This window comes from Carcharodon carcharias, chromosome 9, assembly GCF_017639515.1.
Source record: "Carcharodon carcharias isolate sCarCar2 chromosome 9, sCarCar2.pri, whole genome shotgun sequence".
NCBI lineage: Eukaryota > Metazoa > Chordata > Chondrichthyes > Lamniformes > Lamnidae > Carcharodon > Carcharodon carcharias.
The window spans coordinates 128248684-128272053 of NC_054475.1; the positions used below are offsets into that span (position 1 = coordinate 128248684).

Genomic DNA, 23370 nt, shown 5'->3' on the forward strand with positions numbered 1-23370 from the left:
CAGTCAGCAGGCTGTCTCCACCTCTGCTGCGGATGTTGCGGCTGCATGTAAGAGTAATGGGAGGGTTAGAAAAATTAAGAAATGTTGACATCACTTCTGGGTCACAGTAATCAATCACTATATATATCATGCATATTTATAATTACAATCACTTTTCATGAGAACGGTCATGTCATTTGAAAGCATTGTGCACATGCATCTATGTGCCCTCTTATTGCGAGGATGAGCCATGTTCCCACTCAGTGATCGCCTCCCTTTATGAGTCTCACATTCATGTTATGTCTACCTGACTCATGATGGTTAATCAATCCTAGTATTATGTCAGTGAGGTGTGTCAAACTCTTTACTTGAATGTTTGAAAAATGTTTTAATAACCTCTACTCCTTGCTCAACAACATGGAGTTGTGTGTGCTCAATCACCTTGGAGGGTTAGCTGTAATTGTTCCGCAAAATGAGATGGCTGTCTACATTGTCAGTGCCAAAGCACAAGACCTGTAGCCATGCTGCTCTCTCCAACCATGCGCGCATATCAGTGTCCGCTAAAAGTTTGTCATTAAGATAGCGATAACTGCATCAAATCCTTTAATTCAGCATTTGCGCTGTTGTGCCCAATTTCACTTCCCAGAGCGCACAGGTCCAGGGTTCAACGCTGACCTTTCCAAAGATCAGGGCCTGATGAATCACGAGGGTTGAAGGTGCAAGTCTGAATGTTGAACTTGCTCTCGATGTCACTGGTTGTAAAGGCCTTTCAGTGCACTGGAATGACCCTGAGGGACAGAAGGAATGTGGCTGTGTCCCGTTGCCTGCACCTTAACCCTCCTGGAATCTTGTAGCTATCAGTGTGACACAGGCACGTCTTCCACATTGTGTTTCTTCTATAGCATCCTCACATGGAAGCTGACCCTTATCTCCCTCTTCCCCTTCCTGTTCTTCATCGCCTGAGGAGCTCTCAGTCTCCTCCATGTCTCCCTTTGGCAAGGGATCCCCTTTTAGAAGTGCCAGGTTGTGAAGAGTGCACAGAACATGATGTTGGACACCCTCTGTGGAGAGTATTGCACAGCCCCACCTCAGTTGTCCAAACATCAGTCATGCATCCTCGGGATGCCAATAGTCTGCTCAATGATGGATCATTTCGAGCTATGCCCCACGTTGTACCTCTTCATTGAGGCACTGGGAGGATAATGCATGGGTGTCATGAGCTATCGTCTGAGTAGGTACCCCTTATCCCCAAGCAGCCGCCCCATAATTGCTGAGGTCCTTCGAATATGTGAGGCACCTGGGAGTGACTCAGGATATATGAGTCATGGCAGCTCCCAGGGTACCTGGCACAAACGTGCATGATGTGCTTCTAATGGTCACACACCAGTTGAATGTTCAGGAAGTCAAACCCTTTCATGTTGATGAACATCAGGGGCTGCTGCCGTGGAATAACTCTCAAAGCCACATGCACCCTGAACTGTAGGAAAGCCTGAGATAGCTGCAAACCCCAGGAATCTAGCAGCCTGGCTAGCTTCATCCACTGGGAACTTCACATAACGATGAGCCTTACTGTCGAGGTTATCTGTCACCTCCCTGATGCATTAATGTGGACTGTTGTATTTCTCATAGGTTCCCTGTGAATCCCTGGAATGATCCTCAGGCAAATAAATTGAGCACGGTGGTGAACTTCAGCGGTACCGGTGGGGGACGTTCTCCTCGCCCATGGGGCATTAGACCCTCCCACAGAATGTGGCAGATATGATCCACCACATCTCTTGACAAATGCAGACGTGCACAGCAATTTCTTTCACTCAAATCCTGATAGGAAGGTCTTCTTCAGTTAACCATTGGCCATGCAGGTTGCCTCAGTGGGATGGGTCTAACCTCCTCATCCCATGGTTCTTGCTGGGGCTCCCTTGGACCCTGGACCTCAGGCAGGGTGTCTCTCAAAGCTGTGCTAGGTGGCACTGAGCCCTCCTTTCCTCCTTAATCAGCAGACTGCCATCAAGAAGGCGGCATTGAGTGCAGGTTCCATTATTCAATCCTCCTTCTCACTGTGAACTGATAGATGTGACAGATTAATAATTACTGGGGAAATATAGTAAATCTTCCACTCGCAAACAGAAAGCCACTGTCATGCCCCAGAGCTGCATCTGTGCTCCTGCTTGTCATTGATACACCCCTGTAGCTGAGGAGGAGGTCGGCTTGAATCATCCACATGGCCCCTTTGGCTGAAGATGTTTGTGAATGTTTCAACCTTGTCAATGGATAAGCTCTCGGGATTAGTTTCAGGGCCACAATCCACTTTGTGCACCAAACGTGAGCCTGACCAGTTGTTGCAGACTGTGACAGCCAAGGCCTTTGACACCTGGAGGACTGTGGGAGGCCAGGCTCAGGCTGATCCCCAGGCTGGTGACGAATCTTTACTTTAAGGCAGCAGGTAATGGAAGTGGAGCATGAAGTGCATGAATGTCTGGTAGAGATTCAAGAGGGTATCTACAGCCTGGGTCAGACAGTGGAAGTGTTCATCCAGGCCATGAGTGCCAGCACTTCCCTCTCATCTATACGTGTGGTCTCTTCCATCAAGAGATTGGTTGCTTTCATATCCAGAGACTACTGACTGGAGCCTAGAGATGCATGTGGAGCTGCATACCATTGCCTTCTCCCTGAGAGAAAGGGAGGAATGACAAGGTAAGGGGGGATGGGGCACTTGGAGTTTCCAACAGGCCATCGTTTAGAAGGGAGTTATGAGTATGCCTCATGAGGGAGGAGGAGCAGCTAACTGCGGTCCTGCAAGAGACCTCGTAATTGGCACCACAGCGAAGACTGTGGTTGCCATCACACTGCCCTCCCATGGTGCACCCGCATTTCAACCTGACATTGGGAATTAGGTCGTAGTGGCAAATTCCAAGCCTATAGTGTTCTCCATTTAGCAGCGGTCGGTTGGTAGTTTGGAAACACCCTGAACCCCACAGAGAGACTCTGCTATTCACAGCAACCAAAATCCCCAAATTCTCAGCAACTCTCAGAATTTTACATGTGTTTACTGTCAGGTTTCGATAAAATACTCCGTGTATCCTCCGGAGGGTCATTCTGTGAGAATTCAGATAGAGCCAAGTCCCTCTGGTCCACATTTGGACAATGATGAAGATTTTTACGCTTGCTCAGGAGCTGAATGTAAATTTTGAGGAGACTTTTGTCCAAAGGTTTTCAAGCTTTGTCCTACTCCAGGGTTCTGGTTAAGAACAATTCAGCTTCTCACCAGGAGTACAGTCAGATACCAGTGCCTTACTATCTCCTTCCTTAAGCATTGGTGATCACCAATTGCCCTGAATATTTCTGGTGTTAACTAGCCAATCATCAGACTAAACATTCCTATTGCAGGTTATTTGCATTAGCTTTACAATATTAATTATCAAATTACAGTCATACTGCATCTACAGATTTGGGCACAGTGCTACTTTTTAAAGGGGCAGTATCAAGTGAACCTGAACCAAACAGGAGCTCACGCAAAGCAGCACTTTGCATTTTTTTGCTCGAAAATGGGACAACCTGTTTTAACAGCAGGAATCTACACACCGTCAGCTTGTGTCTGAACCCATTTTACACTTTAAAATGATTTCCTTTGGCTGTAGTTAAGAATACTCGCTCCAGTCACACTGAACCACTGGAGTGAAGCTTCCAATTCGTGGCAATGACTGTCGGATTGCCACTCCACCCCGACTGTTTTGCAATGAGATGGATCTCCGCATTCCTGGCCCGGATTTCCCAAGCAGGCCTCTCAGGAACGTGGAGTGTAACTGTTCTGGGAGTCCTCCATGTCGTGCAGGATCATCGGGGGTGGGGTGGGGGGGGTGTGGGGTGAGTCAAGCCTCCTTTTAAGGCATCAGCTGCTGTATTTTGTTAAGTCTTCACTCACTAACACAGTGAAAAGGTTTGGCACATTTAAATAGTTTTTCAGTGTGTTAGTGAATGAGAGTGAGTGAAGTGAGTGGGTAGGTTGTGTAGGGTGGTAGGGTGGTAGGGTGGGTACAATGGGAGTGTTCCAGCTGTACTGGAGCAGCTTGGCTAGGAGCATGGCTAGTTCTGGGACACATATCCTCAGTACTATTGCCAGCATGTTGTAAGGGCCGGTAGCATTTCCTGCATCAAGTGCCTTCAGCCATTTTTTAATATCATGTGGAGTGAATCAAATTGTCTGAAGACTTCTTCCATTATAAATTCCTCTGTTCACATTAACTGTGGAACCAGCCTATGTGAATTTGTCACATTTAATTACACATTGAAACTACACATTTCATCCATCAGATGGAGCTTCATGAGCCCCAGATCACACAGAATTACAGAATCACAGTACAGAAAAGGCCCTTCGGCCCATCGGGTCTTCACTGACATGTGAGAAACACCTGATCTATCTACCTAATCCCATTTACCAGCACTTGGCCCATAGCCTTGAATGTTATGACATGCCAAGTGCTCACCCAGGTACTTTTTAAAGGATGTGAGGCAACCCGCCTCCACCACCCTCCCAGGCAGTGCATTCCAGACCATCACCACCCTCTGGGTAAAAAGTTTTTCCTCACATCCCCCCTAAACCTCCTGCCCCTCACTTTGAACTTATGCCCCCTTGTGACTGACCCTTCAACTAAGGGGAACAGCTGCTCCCCATCCACCATGTCCATGCCCTCATAATCTTGTACACCACGATCAGTTCGCCCCTCAGTCCTCTCTGCTCCAAAGAAAACAACCCAAGTCTATCCAACTTCTCTTCATAACTTAAATGTTTCATCCCAGGCAACATCCTGGTGAATCTCCTCTGCACCCTCTCCAGTGCAATCACATCCTTCCTGTAATGTGGTGTCCAGAGCTGCACACAGTACTCCAGCTGTGGCCTCACAAAGGTTCTATACGACACCAACATGACCTCCTACTTTTGTAATCTAGGCCTCGATTGATAAAGGCAAGTGTCCCATATGCCTTTTTTACCATACAACTAACATGTCCCTCCGCCTTCAGAGATCTATGGACACACACACCAAGATCCCTTTGTTCCACAGAACTTCCTCATGTAATGTTGTTCATTGAATACTTCTTTGTCAAATTACACCTTCCAAAATGTATCACTTCACATTTTTCAGGGTTAAATTCCAACTGCCACTTATCAGCCCATTTGACCATCCCAACTATGTCTTCCAGTAGCCCAAGACATGTAACCTCAGTGTTAACCATCCAGCCAATCTTTGTGTCATCCGCCAACTTACTAATCCTATCCCCCACATAGTCATCTATGTTGTTTAAGATGGAAGTTGATGTGGGGGTGTCAATGTCCATCATTGGAGAGCTTACATTTAGATATCTGAGTAAAGGAACCCATCCTTTGAAGTTAGAAGTTTTGGACACAAAGCTGAGGGCATACACGGGTGAAGAGATAAATGTGAAAGGGGTTTGTCAAGTCAAGGTGTAGTATGAGAAGCAGTCTGAAAAATTACTCCTATTTGTAATGTCAGGCAGGGGACTGAGTCTCCTCGGAAGGAACTGGCCGGGAGAGATAAATCTTGAGGGCCCGCTAAGTTCCCAATTCAAAACCAGAAGCATTGCTGCAAGAAAAAAATGAGTACTCAAAGACCCAATGGAAGAAGCCTGTAAAAGTGTTACACTGGGTCAGAGTTCAATTTGAAGTCAGTATCCTTCGAAAGGAAATGGAAAATCTATTAAAGGACTTTTGTGCACTACAAAATTCAGTCAGTTCCCAATATTTGTCACGAGAAAGATATGAAGAAGAAAAGGAAACAAAAACAAAAACAGAATTACCTGGAAAAACTCAGCAGGTCTGGCAGCATCGGCGGAGAAGAAAAGAGTTGACGTTTCGAGTCCTCATGACCCTTCGACAGAACTTGAGTTCGAGTCCAAGAAAGAGTTGAAATATAAGCTGGTTTAAGGTGTGTGTGTGGGGGGTGGAGAGAGAGAGAGAGAGAGAGGTGGAGGGAGGGGGTGTGGTTGTAGGGATAAACAAGCAGTGATAGAAGCAGATCATCAAAAGATGTCAACAACAATAGTACAAAAGAACACATAGGTGTTAAAGTTAAAGTTGGTGATATTATCTAAACGAATGTGCTAATTAAGAATGGATGGTAGGGCACTCAAGGTATAGCTCTAGTGGGGGTGTTTTTTTTTTTAAATAATGGAAATAGGTGGGAAAAGGAAAATCTTTATAATTTATTGGAAAAAAAAAGGAAGGGGGAAACAGAAAGGGGGTGGGGATGGGGGAGGGAGCTCATGACCTAAAGTTGTTGAATTCAATATTCAGTCCGGAAGGCTGTAAAGTGCCTAGTCGGAAGATGAGGTGTTGTTCCTCCAGTTTGCGTTGGGCTTCACTGGAACAATGCAACAAGCCAAGGACAGACATGTGGGCAAGAGAGCAGGGTGGAGTGTTAAAATGGCAAGCGACAGGGAGGTTTGGGTCATTCTTGCAGACAGACCGCAGGTTTTCTGCAAAGCGGTCGCCCAGTTTACGTTTGGTCTCTCCAATGTAGAGGAGACCACATTGGGAGCAACGAATGCAGTAGACTAAGTTGGGGGAAATGCAAGTGAAATGCTGCTTCACTTGAAAGGAGTGTTTGGGTCCTTGGACGGTGAGGAGAGAGGAAGTGAAGGGGCAGGTGTTGCATCTTTTGCGTGGGCATGCAGGAAAAGTTAACCCTGCCTCTGTCTGAGTTAAGAAATGAATTGGCTGAGAAAGGGCAAAGATATGCGAATCTCCAGGAAACTATTAATGAGAGTAGGAAATAATTAGAAGAGCTGAAGTAGCAACTGTGTAAAAGCCCTGAAGTTTTAAAGCTAAAAGGCCCTGAATTCTCAGAAAAGCTGTCGGAAAACCCAACTACTGAGCTCATTCACGTTCAGCTGGTGCCTGAGTCTAGTCCAGCCAATTGCAAAATTAAAGAGAAGACAGAGAAACTGGTCAGTGCTACCAAGAAAAGGACACGCAGGAAGAAAATGAGAAATTATTGACAGCCCTCAGAAAGAAAATAAAATAGTTTTCTTTTATCCTTTTCCTTTTTCTCCTCACACATCATGTGGCTCATCACTGTATTGCTTTGTGCCTGTTGCCCTTTATCTGTTTCAGCTTGGAGGGGGAGCAGGACTGAACGTGAATGCACCTGGAAGATGGTGAAATCATCCACTTATGGACATAATGGGCAACTGCCTCTGAAAAGGAGGTCTCAGAAACACTAGCCGAGGTTGTTGGGCTATGATGCTCAACCTGTTAAAGAAGGCTTCTGAGAGACTTGACCTGTAAATAGTTATTGTATAAATAGTAAATATGTTTGAAGCTTGTTAGCTGTACTTTCAAGTAAAGGGGGAGGGATATGGTAAAGTGAGGTACCCTGTTCCTTTAAGAGAAGACAAATGCAGTGATCATGTGACAGCACTGATGAACCACTGTACAGTGCGATCTATTATAAAGGATGTGACAACAGGACACTTAGAAAGTAACAACAGGATTAGACAAAGTCAACATGGGTTTATGAAAGGGAAATCGTGTTTGACAAACCTAATGGAGATTTTGAGGACATAATTAGCAGAATAGGTAAGGGAGAACCAATGGATGTATTTAGATTTCCAGAAAGTTTTTGATAAAGTCCCACATATGAGGTTAATGTGTAAGATTAAAGAATGTGGGATTGGGGGTATTATATTGGCATGGATTCAGGATTCAGTGCGGGAAGGCCGGCGTGGTGGACAAGGTAGCACAGACTGAAGGAAGTACACAAGCACATTCTGGGCTGCTTGGTGGGAGGGGTGAGCGAGGCGGGCACGCACTTGGAAAAGCTTGTCAAAAGAGAATTTTTCTGTAGCTGAAACAGTTTAGCTGGGTCAAAATTCTGAGACTCCTTCCCTAAAAGCACTGTGGATGCACCTACACCATGTGGACTGCAAAGGTTCAAGAAGACAGCTCACCAAGTCTGCTCACCACCACCTTCTCAAGGGCAATTAGGGATGGCCAATAAATGCTGGCCTAGCCAGCGAAATCCATATCCCGTAAATGAATTTTTAAAAAGTTGCATCTCCATTGCCATGGTTGGAGTCGGACATTTGAAGTTTTACTGCCCACTCAAGAAACACAAAAGCATGAATGTGCCATCAAATGCTCCAGAACCTTTCACGCCTCGGATGCAGACTGCAAATTAATGTGCATTTTAGGAGGTAACAGAGCAATTGGATGACTGGGGAAGTCGTAGAATCCCCTTCTGAAACCTGGACATGGTGCAGTCACCAATGACTGGGAGTCAGACTTCCCCGCTCCATTCAGCGGAATGTCTTTCATTCAAATCCAAAGGCCTTGGAGCTATGATTCTTTGCCTGACAGGAATGTCCTGCTGACACCTGAATCTAATTAAAAATTTATTAGAACGCTGTTTATCAGGATACCTGTATTCTGAAATGTGGAACCGCATTCTCTGATGTCCCCCAAGAAGCATGGTTGTGCACCTTCTGGGTCTTTGGTCTCGACCTCGTGGATGACCTTTGGGATGTCTGTACGGTGTTGGGGTTTTGACTTGCACTGTTCACCAGAGTCTGCCTGCCTGTTGCAGCGGAAGAATTGGGCTGAACTCACAGGACACATCTTTCCTTTTGGGCACTTCACAGCTCAGCGCTGGCAAGCTCTCTCTGTTGGGTGGTTCAGGGATTGCTTTCCCTGACTTGGGTGGTCTGCATTTTTGTGATTTTTGTGGCAGAAGGATGCAAATATTGTGATTTAAAGTCTGAGCTAATCTGAGACAGAATTGAGGTGGCTGTTGCAGATGATTCACTCTCTGATCTTCTACAAGCTAAAGATTATCTTACCCTCGACAAGGCTTTCCAGCTAGCTGGGCTCTCTGAGCTAGGTGAACGACACAGGACCTTCCTAAGGGGACAGAACACTTCATGAGGCAGGTACCAACCCTCAGTCCACCATGGTTGGTTTGTGCCCCATGAAGTGTTTTGTCCCCTTAGGAAGGTCCTGTGTCGTTCACCTAGCTCAGAGAGCCCAGCTAGCTGGAGAGCCTTGTCGAGGGTAAGATAATCTTTAGCTTGTAGAAGGTCAGAGAGTGAATCATCTGCAACACCCACCTCAATTCTGTCTTGGATTAACTCAGACTTTAAATCACAATATCTGCATCCTTCTGCCACCTTACAGAGATTGTGAATGAAGGAATAATCAGGCTTCCCACGGAGCTGGACTCTCTTGTTAAATTTAGCTCTCTCCAGTATTTTAAAACATAGGACTAAGGAACAGAGGAAGAGGAATATAGGGACAGGAGTAGGCCAGTCAGCCTGTTGAGCCTGTTCTGCATTCAAACATGGCTGATCATCCACTTCAATGACTTTCTCCCACAATATCCCCATATCCCTTTATATCATTGGCTTAAATTCCACTAACTGTTGTGGTGGACTTTGAACCCATGTGTTTGGAGCATTAGCCTGGGCCACTCAATCACTAGTCCAGCAATATTACCACTACGTCACCATCTCAAGTCAGAGCTCTCCGGTGTTTTCTCTTCATTTTTTTTCTAGCTTGTTTTCTCAGCATCTGTAGCTTCATTTGGGAATTAGGTTTAGTGCAGAATCTGTTGAAGGTGTCCTTTTCCTTGGTTTCTCAGCATTCCTATGAGGGTGAGGGTTGCCACCACGAAGAACACTGCTTCAGACACTATAATGTAAGCTTTGGAGTCTTGAGTGTACTAACAGCAAGTTTCGTTAACAATTCACAATGATGTACATTTTTACAGAAGAGGGTACAGCTGACTCCAGTCTAGGTCTTTACCCTTCTCTGTCCATCTCTAGACTGACCCTGGCTCTGGGTCATATCCCTTTTTACATCATTATATGGGTGGTACTGTACTCAGTTCCACATTAACGCTTTATGTACTACTACTACATATACCCCTTAAAGAGGAGATGTATCCTGATTGAACAGGGCGCTGGAAGTTGCTGGGAAAGTTCTCTGAGTATGGAGAAACAGGTCAGAGAGATGGCTCCTTGGTTCTCAGATGAAGTGCTGAAGACATTAGAGAAGGAGATGGAAAAGAGGTGAAAGGTCCTGTATACACAAAGGGTCAGAAAGCCCTCCAGAGAGACACTGTGTAGGGAATAGGAGCCGGTAACCATGGGGGTCAATGTCCGGAATCTGATCCTGTGAACCTGGATAAAACAACAACAAAAACAATGTTTCTTTATATGTAGTGCCTTCAACATAGTGAAATGTCCAAGGTTCTTCATAAGAGCATTTAAAACAAGGTATCACACTGACCCACAAAAGGAGGTATTATGTTAGATGACCAAAAGCTTGGTCAAAGAGGTAGTTTTAAACAGTGTCTTAAAGGAAGAATGTGAGGTAAAGAGGCAGAGAAGTGTAGGGAGGGTATTTCAGAATCTGGGGCCTAGGCAGCTAAAGGCACGGCCGTGAATGGTGGAGTGATTAAAATCGGGAATACACAAGAGGCCAGAATTAGAGGAGCACAGCTTTCTTAGAAGGGACGATGTCATGGAGGGAGTTAAAAACAAGGGTGAAAATTATAAAGTTAAGATGCTGCTTGATCAGGAACCAATATAATTCAGCAAGAGCTGGAATGATAGGAGAACAGGACTTTCTGTGAGTTACAACATGGGCAGCTGAGTTTTGGATGACCTCAGGTTTTAAAGGGTAGAATGTGAAAGACCAACCAGTAGTGTGTTGGAATAGTCAAATTTAATGAAGGCCTGAATGAGAGTTTCAGCAACAAATCAGCTGAGACGAGGACAAATTTGGGCGATCGTATGGAAGTGGCCTTAGTGACAGCAGGAAGATGTGTTTGGAAGCTCATGTTGGGATCAGACATGACACCAAGGTTGCAAATAGACTGGCTTAACCTCAAATTAATCTCATATGTTGCCAGGGAGATGGATGGAGTCGATAGCTAGGGAATGGAGTTTGGTGCAAGAACTGAAAACACTGGCTTCAGTCTTCTCAATTCTAATTGGAGGAAATTTCTGCTGATCCAGTACTGGTGTGAAGGAATCCACCCTGACTAAGATTGATGTCTAATAATCACAACCATTTTCCTTTGTGCTAGATATGACTCCAACCAATGGAGAGTTTTCCCCCTGATTCCCATTGATATCAGTTTTGCTAGAGCTCCTTAAAGCCTCACTTGGTTAAATACAGCCTTGATTTCAAAGGCGGTCACTCTGCCCTCATCTCTGGAGTTCAGCTTTTTTGTCCATGTTTGGATCAAGACTAAATGGCGAACAACACACTGTTCTTGGTGGAAACTGTATTTTTGTTTGAGTTCTAGTCTGAGAAAGTCTAATTTCTGAGTCAGCCATTTTCTCTCTTTCCCCAGGTTGTCACCAATGAACATGCGGGTGAGGGTGATGAGAAGGTGGAGCGAGGCAACTGGTCCTTGAAAACTGACTACTTGCTCTCGGTGATCAGCTCTGCTATGGGTTTGGGCAACGTCTGGAGATTCCCTTATCTGGCTTACAGAAATGGAGGAGGTCCAGTAGTAACATAAAAAAAAACAAGAGACAGAAAGGCAGAAATAAATTCATTGATTTATGAAGAATATTAAATTCAATTTACTAGCAAATAATACAAGGTTGAAGTCTGCTGAATTAAGGAAAGATGAATTGCATATCACACTTTAAACTGTTGTATATTTATTTATTATTTTCTTGGGATGTGGGTGCTGTGAAAAGTTGGTGTTCATTACCTTACTCTGAGGGCAATAAGAGATAATCACATTGCCTGAAATTTATACCCCCACTGAGAAGCATCCTGGAGTTCTCACATGGAACAGGATATGCACCCCACAGATCCGAGAAGCTCTGCCATGCCCGTTCATTAGACTATTTGCTGAATTGCTAAAAAATAAACTTAAGACTTAAATAAATAAAGACTCATCAACTACTTATCAATCATCTCTTTCCCTTGTGCTGACCTTACTTTATATTTTAAGGGTTAGCTGAAATGTCGAGTTGCTTGTGGCGAACTGCTAGCTTCCCTACCTCTCAGCCAGAAGCTCCGAATTTGAATCCCACTCTGGGACTTGATGGCCACAGAAGGTGTGTTTATGGCTTGGCCAAACAGGCTGATTGTCAGCTTGTGAATCTTTCTGATTCACTTTTAGCAGGCAGTAAGAGCCTTTTGGTCAGCCAAGACCTGCAGAAGGCAACAGCAAATCACTGCAGTACCTTGCAAAGCATAACTATGAGCCAACACATTTAAATCCCAAATGAATGAGCTTTGACAAGTGCTCAGAAATGTTGTTTAATTACTTTTGAATATCTTTTGAAATGTTATTGTTTAAAATAATTGAGCTACGTACTTCAGTCTTGTTATGTGCAAATATCTCAAATCCTCAGCCATCAATCTCTCCGAACGGTCTCTGGGGTCAGGGTTACAGGTTTGGTTCATAATATCTATTTAACATAGTGACAAATTCAGTCGCTTCTTGTTAATTCTTTCACGTGATATGGGTGTCGCTGGCTAGGCTAGCATTCGGTTGCCATCCCTAATTACCCTTGAGAAGGTGGTGGTGAGGTGACTTCTTGAACTGTGGCCGTCCATAGTGTTATGACTGGGATGGGAAGATTGCACAGTTTATTTAACCCCACTACTCCACAGGTCGCAACATTAGTTTAACTCACCAAAATGGCTAATTATTTGTGTGGGGAGGTGGTGTAGTGGTATTGCCACTGGACCGATAATCCAAAGACCCAGGGCAATCCTCTGGGGACCCGGGTTTGAAACCTACCACAGTAGATGGTGGAATTTTAAGAAGTCTAATGATGACCATGAAACCATTGTCATAAAAACCCAAAAATCACTAAGGTTCTTTGAGAAGAAAAGCTGCCGGCCTCAGCTAGTCTGGTCTACATGTGACTCCAGATCCGCAGTAATGTGGTTAACAAGCTGCTAAGTTGTATCAAACTGCCACAAAGCTAATAAAAAGGAATGAAACCGGACGAACCACCTGGCATCGATCTAGGCACCGGAAATGACAACAGCAAACCCAGTCCTGTTGACCCTTACTAACATCTGGGGCCTTGTGCTGAAAGTGGGAGAGGTGTCTCACAGACTAGTCGAGCATACCTTACAGATGATGTCCCAGACACCACCATAACCATACATAGGTATGTCCTATCCCACTGGCAAGAAATAGCTAGCAGAGGTGGCACAGGGGTATACAGTCGGGAGGGAGGTGCCCTGGGGGTCCTCAACATTGGGTCTCATGGCAACAGGCCAAAAATGGGCAATGAAACTTCCTGCCGATTACCACGTATCACCTTCCCTCAGCTGATGAATTAGCGCTCCTCCATGTTGAACACCACTTGGAGGAAGCACTGAGGGTGACAAGGGCATAGAATGTACTCTGGGTGGAGGACTTCAACGCCCATTTCCAAGAGTGGCTTAGTAGCACCACTGCTGACCGAGTCTTAAAGGACATTGCTGCTCGACTGGGTCTGTGGCAGATGGTGATGGAATCAAAAAGAGGGAAAACCATACTTGACCTCATCCTCACCAACCTGCCTGCTGCAGATGCATCTGTCCATGACATTGTTGGTGGGAGTAACCACCATGCATCCTTGTGGAGATGAAGTCCCATCTTCACATTGAGGACACCCTTTATCGTGTTGTGTGGCACTGCCACTGTGCTAAATGGGATAGATTTCAAACAGATCTGGCAACTCAAGATTGAGCAAACCTGTGGTGGTGTGGACATTCAGCAGCAGAATTGTACTCGAACACAATTTGTAACCTTATGGCCCAGCATATACCCCACTCTACCATGACCATCAAGTCAGGGGGATCAACTTGATTCAATGCAGGAGGGCATGTCAGGAGCAGCACCAGTACCTAAAAATGTGGTGTCAACCTGGTGAAGCTATAACACAGCACAATTTGTGTGCCAAAAAACATAAGCAGCAAGTGATAGACAGAGCTAAAAAATCCCGCAACCAACGAAACAGATCTAAGCTCTGCAGTCCTGCCACATCCAACCATGAATGGTGATGGACAATTAAGCCAATTACTGGAGGAGGAGGTTCCACAAATATCCCCATCCTCAATTCTGGGAGAACCCAACACATCAGTGCAAAAGATAAGGCTGAAGCATTCAATCAATTTAAAAAAAAAATCACTGCTGCGCTGCAGTCATGTACTGAGCAGTAATGTATCAGTCTATCAGTCCAACAGCCACCTAGAGAAATGCACTCAATGAAGCCCCATATTTGGAGAATAATATGTAATTATTTCTAACTTATGGGAACCAGAATACATAACAGTGATATTTTTGGAACTTCCTGCTCAGGTTTAATTGTCTACCAGCATCCATGACTGGTTTTGGCAGGATTGCAATGCTTTGATCAGATCCATTAGTCGTGAGATTGCTTTGCTCAGTCTATCGCATGCTGCTTCTTTCATTGTTTAACGTGTGTGTAGTCCTGTTTTATACCTTCACCTCATTTTTTTGTTATGCCTGGTGCTGCTCTTGGCATGCTCTCCTGCAGCTGCCATTAAACCAGCTTTGGTTTCACTGGTCTGATAGTAATTGTAGAATTAGGGGTATGCCAGGCCATGCGATTATGGATTGTGGTGGAATACAATTCTGCTGTTAATGATGGCCCACAATGCCTCATGGATTACCAATGTTGAGCTGCTAGATCTGTTCTGAATCTCTCCCAATTAGCATGGTGGCAGTTTCCCACAACTTGGTGGAGGGTATCTTCAGTATGAAGTGGACTCTGTCTCTACAAGGACTATGTGGTGGTGACTCCTACCAATACTGTCCTAGCCATTTGCACCTGCAAAAATTGAGAGATATTGGAGAAGAATGGTGTGGACAACTGTGTCAAAGACTGCAGACAGGCCGAGAAGGGCAAGGAGGAAAGGTTTACCTTTGGCACAGTCACATAGCATGTCATTTGTGACATTCATAAGAGCTGTTTCAGTGTGTGGCAGAGAGGAAGTGTTGGATGGGTCAAGCCCTGAATACCTTTGTTATTTCTAGATCAAACCATAATGTCCATGTTGGACTTTTTCCTGGAGTTGATTTCAGGGTGGGAACCATTCTCATCAATTTTTTACTCGTTTTGCCCCCAATGAACATGGGAAGATAGGAACAGGAATAGGCCATTCATCCCGTCAAGCATGTTGCACCATTCACTTAGATTTTGGCTGATCATCTATCTCAATGCCATCTTCCCGCACTATCTCCATGTCCCCTTATGTCATTAGTCGTCAGAAATCTATCAATTTCTGTCTTGAACATGCTCAATGATTGAGATCCACAGCCCTCTGGGGTAGAGAATTTGAAAGATTCACCACCTTTGATTGAAGAAATGTCTCCTCATCTCAGTCGTAAGTGGCCTTGCCCTTATCTTGAGATTATGTCCCTTTGTTTTAGGTTCACTAGCCAGGGGAAACATCTTACCTACAACCATCCTGTCATGCCCTGTATTTTGTAAGTTTCAATGAGGTCACCCCTCATTCTACGAAACTTTAGTTGATACAGACCCAGTCTCCCCACATAAGGCAATCCCGCCATCCCAGGGATTAATCTGGTGAAACTCTGTTGCACTCCCTCTCTCTGGCAAATATATCCCTCCTTAGATAAGGGTATCAAAACTGTGCACAATACTCCAGGTGAGACCTCACCAAGGCTTTATTCAACTGCAATAAGACATCTTTACTCCTGTACGCAAATCACCTTGCGATGAAGGCCAACATACCATTTGCCTTCCTAATTCCTTGCTGCACCTGCATGCTAGCTTTTAGTGACTCATGAACAAGGACACCCAGGTCTCTTTGGACACCCGCACTTTCCAACCTTTGACCTTTTGAGAAATATTCTGTTTTTCTGTTTCTTATGCCAAATTGAATAACTTCACATTTATTCACATTATATTCCACCTGCCATGTTCTAGCCTATCCACATAGCTTGTCCAAGTCCACTTGAAGCCTCCTTGCACCCTCCTCGCAAATTACATTCCCACCCAGTTTTGTGTCATCAACAAATCATTTATGTAGATTGTGAACAGCTGTGAACCTAGCATGGATCCTTGGGATACCCCACTAGTCACAGCCTGCCATCCTGAAAATGATCTGTTTATTCCAACTCTCTTCTTTCTGTCTGTTAATCAATTCTCAATTCATACTAGTATATTTCCCACAATCCCATGTGCTCTAATTTTGTTTACTAACCTCCTGTGTGGGATCTTATCAAAAGCCTTCTGAAAATCCGAATACACCACATCCACTTGTTCTTCTTTATCTATGCTACAAGTAACATTCTCAAAAAATTCCAACAAGTTTGTCAAACATGATTTCCCTTTCTTAAATCTATGTGACTGCGTTATTTTACTATTCTTTTCTAAATATACAGTTGCCACATCCTTTATAATTTTTTCTAACATTGTCCTGACTAATGACATCAAACTAGCAGTTCTGTAATTCTCCATTCTCCTTCTTCCTCCCTTCTTAAATAGTGGGGTTACATTTGCTACTTTCCCGTCTGCAGGAGCCTTTCCAGAATCTATAGAATTTTGAAAGATAACCACCAACATATTCACTATCTCTCTAACCACACTCTTTCAACACTCTGGGATGACGTTCATCTGGCACAAGGGGTTTATGAACCTTCAATCCAGTTAACTTTTCAAGTACTACATCTTTACCAATACTAATTTCTTTTAGTTCTGCAGTTTCGCAACTCCCTTGGTCGCCTCGTATTTCTGGAGATTTTCTGTATCTCTTTCTGTGAAGACAGACAAAAAACTGTTTAGTTTATCCACCATTTCCCTGTTTTCCACTATAAATTTTCCTGTCCCCACCTGTAATGGGCCCACATCTGCCTCAGCTAATCTTTTCCTTTTCACATACCTAAAGAAGATTTTACAGTTTACCTTTACATTCCCTGCTAGTTTCTATTCATATTCTATTTTCCCTTTTTAATCAGCTTCTTGGTCCTCCTTTGCTGGGTCATAAATTGCTCACAATCCTCAGGCTTAACGCCATTACCGGCATCGTTATGAGCCACTTCTTATGATCTAATGCAACCTTTAACTTCATTAACTACATCTGATTTACCTTACGCTTTAGGTGTTTCTGCCTTAGAGGGAAGTATATCTGTTGTAGACTGTGTGGTGTTTCTTTAAATATTAGCCATTGCCTGTCTATCATTAAATCTTTTAGTATATTTTTCAAATCCACCACAGCCAACTTGTCCCCCATACCTTCAGAGGCCAGAATCTTCGGGTCAGCGAGTGGAGGTGAGGCCTGATTGATGACACATAAAATGATGCGTGGTGATGTCAGGCATGTGTGCCATCGTCACTGCTCGTTATTCAGAACTTGAGTTTGGTGGGCGCGCACTGGAGTCGGCTGCGCGCCCACTGAGCTGTCAAAGACCTATTAAGGCCATTTAAACAACAATTAAGATAACTAAAACAAAAACAAAAACAGAATTACCTGGAAAAACTCAGCAGGTCTGGCAGCATCGGCGGAGAAGAAAAGAGTTGACGTTTCGAGTCCTCATGACCCTTCGACAGAACTTGAGTTCGAGTCCAAGAAAGAGTTGAAATATAAGCTGGTTTAAGGTGTGTGTGTGGGGGGCGGAGAGAGAGAGAGAGAGAGAGGTGGGGGGGGGGTTTGTGGTTGTAGGGACAAACAAGCAGTGATAGAAGCAGATCATCAAAAGATGTCAACAACAATAGTACAAAAGAACACATAGGTGTTAAAGTTAAAGTTGGTGATATTATCTAAACGAATGTGCTAATTAAGAATGGATGGTAGGGCACTCAAGGTATAGCTCTAGTGGGGGTGTTTTTTTTTAAATAATGGAAATAGGTGGGAAAAGGAAAATCTTTATAATTTATTGGAAAAAAAAGGAAGGGGGAAACAGAAAGGGGGTGGGGATGGGGGAGGGAGCTCACGACCTAAAGTTGTTGAATTCAATATTCAGTCCAGAAGGCTGTAAAGTGCCTAGTGGGAAGATGAGGTGTTGTTCCTCCAGTTCCTCCAACGTAGAGAGACCAAATGTAAACTGGGCGACTGCTTTGCAGAACACCTGCGGTCTGTCTGCAAGAATGACCCAAACCTCCCTGTTGCTTGCCATTTTAACACTCCACCCTGCTCTCTTGCCCACATGTCTGTCCTTGGCTTGCTGCATTGTTCCAGTGAAGCCCAACGCAAACTGGAGGAACAACACCTCATCTTCCGACTAGGCACTTTACAGCCTTCCGGACTGAATATTGAATTCAACAACTTTAGGTCATGAGCTCCCTCCCCCATCCCCACCCCCTTTCTGTTTCCCCCTTCCTTTTTTTTCCAATAAATTATAAAGATTTTCCTTTTCCCACCTATTTCCATTATTTAAAAAAAAAACACCCCCACTAGAGCTATACCTTGAGTGCCCTACCATCCATTCTTAATTAGCACATTCGTTTAGATAATATCACCAACTTTAACTTTAACACCTATGTGTTCTTTTGTACTATTGTTGTTGACATCTTTTGATGATCTGCTTCTATCACTGCTTGTTTGTCCCTACAACCACACCACCCCTCCCACCTCTCTCTCTCTCTCTCTCTCTCCGCCCCCCACACACACACCTTAAACCAGCTTATATTTCAACTCTTTCTTGGACTCGAACTCAAGTTCTGTCGAAGGGTCATGAGGATTCTTTTCTTCTCCGCCGATGCTGCCAGACCTGCTGAGTTTTTCCAGGTAATTCTGATTTTGTTTTTGTTTTGGATTTCCAGCATCCGCAGTTTTTTTGTTTTTATTAATTAAGATAACCAACTGAGCTGCCTGTCCAACCTTAAGGTTGGCAGGCAGGCAAAGGGCCCAGGCGGCCTTCGCATTTATCATGAAACCGCATCCATGGGCGGGATGAGGTTTCATGAAGGTTTTTAAACTTTAACAAAAATGTTTAATCAAATTCATTGATATGTCCCAGCTCATGTGAGATTGTCACATGAGGGGACATGCCTCACATTTTTTTTCTCTTTATTAAAATTTTTGAGAATCATGCAAATCTCCCTGAGGCAGCTCTGTGTGCAGGTCCCGATTCAGCCTCCTCCCCCTGCCCACACAGGGAGCCTTGAATGCTTCCGGGTGTGCGTCATGCGGGGCGGACCTTAATTATCCGTCCATGTAAAATGGCGGCGCACAGCCGATCGCAGCTATGCGCCCGCCCGCACCCGTTCCCACTCAGCCCCCCCGATGGAAAGAAAATTCTCCCCATAATTTCCTTTCTTCAAATTCAAGATCTTAGTTTCAGAATGAACGATATCATATTCAAAATTAGTGTGAAATTCTATTGTATTATGGTAAATTACAGGTGAAAGTCCAGGCCAGTGCTTCCTGTACCTCTTCCTTTTTACAGGGTTCAGAGTGATTCAACATGGAATTCTGGAGCTCCAGTGTCTCTTAACATTGTAATAGGTTTAGCTACATCATTTGATGAAAAAGGGGTTATCCTCCCTTTCGACAAAAACCCTTTATATCTCTCACCTACCTTATTCACCTCATCTGCATTAACAGCAGTGGTTACCTCCAGACCCTTATTTGTAGTTAAAGCTACAATTTGATCCGTGGCATTTTCTTTTTGAGTTCCCTTTTCAGACTCACTCTTACAAACTCCACTCAGTCCTATGGGCTTCCCTCACTTATATCCATATCATCCTGGCTACTTTATAAACTTATTATTTTTAAAGAAATGGACAAATGGCTGGATTGATAAAATGGCACAGCTGACCACATGATGGTCATTCTGCAAGCTGATGAGCAATTTAAACATGGACAAACTCCTGGAATGTAACAGTTTTTGCATTGTATAAACATTCCAGCCAAGATAACACAAAGGGTTAGTAGATGAGGAGTCTCTACCAATCAGTGCAGGACAAAGGCAGAGCTATTGGGATCCTCCTCTCTCACATTGTGATAATGGTTCTATAGTTACCTGCTCTGAACACAAAGCATCGCAACACTGGTCTTTGTTATCTGAGTCACTCAACCCAAAACCATCCTGTTACATACCTGAGACTTGAACTGTTTGAATTCCTTTAATTACATAGATTTTGAATTTTACCTTCAGTTGCAGTTTAACCTCAGAATAGAACCAGACTCCAGGCTAGCAGCCTGACTTTGACCTCCATCTCTTTCCAAGTTTGATTTCTAGAAAGGGCCCTACAGACTGAGCTAATATCCGGGACACAAGATCATTTTGCTGCATCTTCAACGACTCAACCCGCGACCAGGTTCCTAGGACTAAGACCAGGAATTCTGCCTGACAAAGCTAAGTAAAAGAACCTTCCTTGGACATTGATCCTGGACTCTGGATTTACAAGAAACCATAATTTTAATTTTTATCCTGGTCTCTGCCCTCAACCCCTTTCTTTCCCTTATCTCTTTTTCATTTCATAAATGCAAAAGGGGCAGACGTTGCAAAACCCCTTCTTGCATTTTGTGTGCGTGTAAAATAAACCAATCCTCTTATTTCACCTTATCTCGAGTTTGCTGTGGGGCTATTAATAGAGGGTTGGACAACTTCAAAACTGAGGGTTTGGGAAAAACACACCACCAATTATAAAGGGGGAAGTCAAAAATCAAAAACATCTTTCTGTTTATGGATGGGTAGTGAGAGGAGGAATAAGGGTTGTTTAAATTAATCCCCCTCCAGTCTGTCACAATAAACTTTGCCTTTCTACTTGGCAAATTCGGTTTTATAATTAACTAATAATTTTTGTTGCTTATTAAAGAAACCTGGGCATTGAGTGGTCACTCTGAGATTAATAGGTAAATTACATAATTGGCCATATATCTAGCTGGAAAAATTATTTAAATATATGTTGTTATCCCTGGAGAAGTGGAACTAGAGACAGACTGTGCGCTCCTGCCATCTTGGTTGTAACAATGGAAGAGAATGCATGGTGAACCGGTTTTATAATATCAGAGACCTTATTCCAAAGATGTAATCTGCTGCTTTAGTAGCTCTGTGTAAATCCAGGGTTTATAGCAATTTACCATTACACAGAGAGTGAGAACCAGAGCTGGACTGTTTTGTGAGTGAAGTGTACAGTCTGTAACTCTGTGTTCTGACTCATCTGTAGCCTCACCCGTGGATTGGACTGATTCAGTCAGTGAAGCAGTGGCCCTGATTATATCACTAGAAATGACAGCATCATTCTCAATGAAATGTAATTCTAAAACAAATTCCACATTTTCTAGATCCACTCTGCAATCTCACTCTGGATGTTGGATATTTTGAAATCGTTAATACAACATGGCTGCATGTGAACAATGAAACTTGTCCAAATGGATCAGAAATCGATGTTCCTCACCAAGGTCCAAATGATCAATACTGGGAGTAAGTAAATTACTACAGATAGCGGCACCTATAACCTGCGCAGCTGTACCAGTAGCTTCCTCTCGGGAAGGTTAGTTGGAGGAATGTCCTGTTAATGATTTGCATCATATGCCTGTTACAAGATAAGATCACAACAGGGGCTATTCCATTAGTTAACAGCTCCACGTTTTTTAACACTGCAGCTTTACTTTAACAGTGAAAGCTTTTGAACATGTTTTCCTTATTTTATTATTTATCAAGGAAGAAATTCTTTGGAATTCTTAAACATTAAATAGTTCCAATTATCTGTGTCTGATATCACTGTGTTTTTAATTGAATATAGTTTTGTGTTTAACCCATAGACCTGAGAACTGAATTTGGGTAGCTCTTCACCAACATGCAGGTGACATGTTTATACTGGTAGTTACCATTATATAGCACACTCTGTTAAATTGTCCTATTAATATTTTCCATCTAAGTTTCATAGTTCAACACTGATGCTCGAGCCCTGCTTGAGCTTGTTCTAATTTAATTGAAGCACACTGAACCTATCATGCACAGTGCAGTGTTACAGATTATAGCCAAGATTTTGACAGATTATTAAAAAATTCTACTAAATTAGAATGAAAAATTCTAGTTACAATTGTAAAAATACCACCTGAAAAGTAGAGCAGAAAGTAAATACTCAACATGAACTGATCAGATGAGATTTAATGATTTCTTTTATTTTAAAGCTCAGTTGCTTGGGGAGAGTTAGGACTAATCATCAAGTCATGATTGAATTGTGTCAGCAGACATACCGACCATCAGCATTACACACAGACAGTCAGTGTTTTGAGTCAGCATGTCAGCATTGAGTGACAAAAATTAGTTTGGATCAGATCCCTCTGTGTCAATCTTACCCACATCCTGTGCTAATGAGAGGGAACCCAGTCACGGGATACTGTAGGTCGGAGTTGTTGCGAGAGCAGGAGCTCTTGTCCATGATGTTCAGTGACTGGAATCGCCTGTATTAACACCAGGACTCAGATAGGAGTGTGACTGAAGGTTCATGATGCAGGAACTTTGTCGATCAGTAATTCTACTTGGCCCCACCCACCCCAAATTGATGCCGATGTTTGCAGTGGGCAGAGCAAACTTCGGACAAAGCTGTGTCTGTGTCTTGGTGGAGTTGTTGACTGTTCTGAAGAACTCTCATGGATGTTACAGTGAGAGTAGACCAGAATAGCAGTGGATTTTCAGGGCCACTGTTTAGAAATTGAAAAAAAATGTTGTCTTAAATCTTCACATCTCAGGAGTGGCCCGAAATTGCACACCGTTAGGGTCTTCTGTGGGATCAGACCTGTGTCTGTATCTTTCCCCTCTGTGTTGTTCCAAGTACGGACCCCAATCAGGAGCTGATGTGCAAGTGGCAGAAATTTTCTGTGAAAATAAAGGTGAAATGTTTAAACATTTCTGTGGATTTTTACTCACCATTAACTTCCAACTGGAAAAAAACCCTAATCCTAATCAGATTATACTGCAGATTGTTCCAACACATAACAATTCATATATTTCACCTGTATGTTTATCACAGAGATTATACTCCCCATGCCTCACCCCTAATTTCTCAGGCAGTATACTGGCAATGAGATACACTGAAAAAAGTGTTTTACATCTAAATAATCATTAGTGGAAATACTTTACTTCTGCTCATTATATCTTAAATGTGAGAGAGATAGCGAGGTAAAGGGGTTTAAGGGAGAATCCCAGAGTTTAGGCCCAGGCCAGCTGAAAGCACATCCACCAATGAAGGAGCGATTACAATTAGGGTTGCATAAAATGTCAGAATTGAAAGAGTGCAGATACCTTGACAGTTTACACAGTTGGAGAAGGTTACAGATATCGGGAGGGGTGGATCCATTGAAGGATTTGACACAGGAATGACGATTTAAAAGAGGAGATGTTCGATTGGGAACCCATGTTTGTCAGTGAGAACACAGATGATGGGTGAACAAGACTTGGTGTGATTTAA

The 23370-nt window shown here is 43.5% G+C and overlaps 1 protein-coding gene across 1 annotated transcript in view; it reads right to left on the reverse strand.

The window, feature by feature from the left end:
* Positions 1-16698: 16698 nt before the first annotated feature.
* Positions 16699-23370, reverse strand: part of LOC121282472 (sodium- and chloride-dependent neutral and basic amino acid transporter B(0+)-like) — a 145331-nt gene continuing 138659 nt past the window's right edge. Inside the window, exons 16-17 of the mRNA XM_041196175.1 lie at positions 22673-22778; positions 16699-16763 (exon numbers count right to left, since the gene is read on the reverse strand). Of these exons, the coding sequence (XP_041052109.1) occupies positions 16699-16763; positions 22673-22778 (171 nt within the window). The remainder of the gene's footprint in view (positions 16764-22672; positions 22779-23370) is intronic.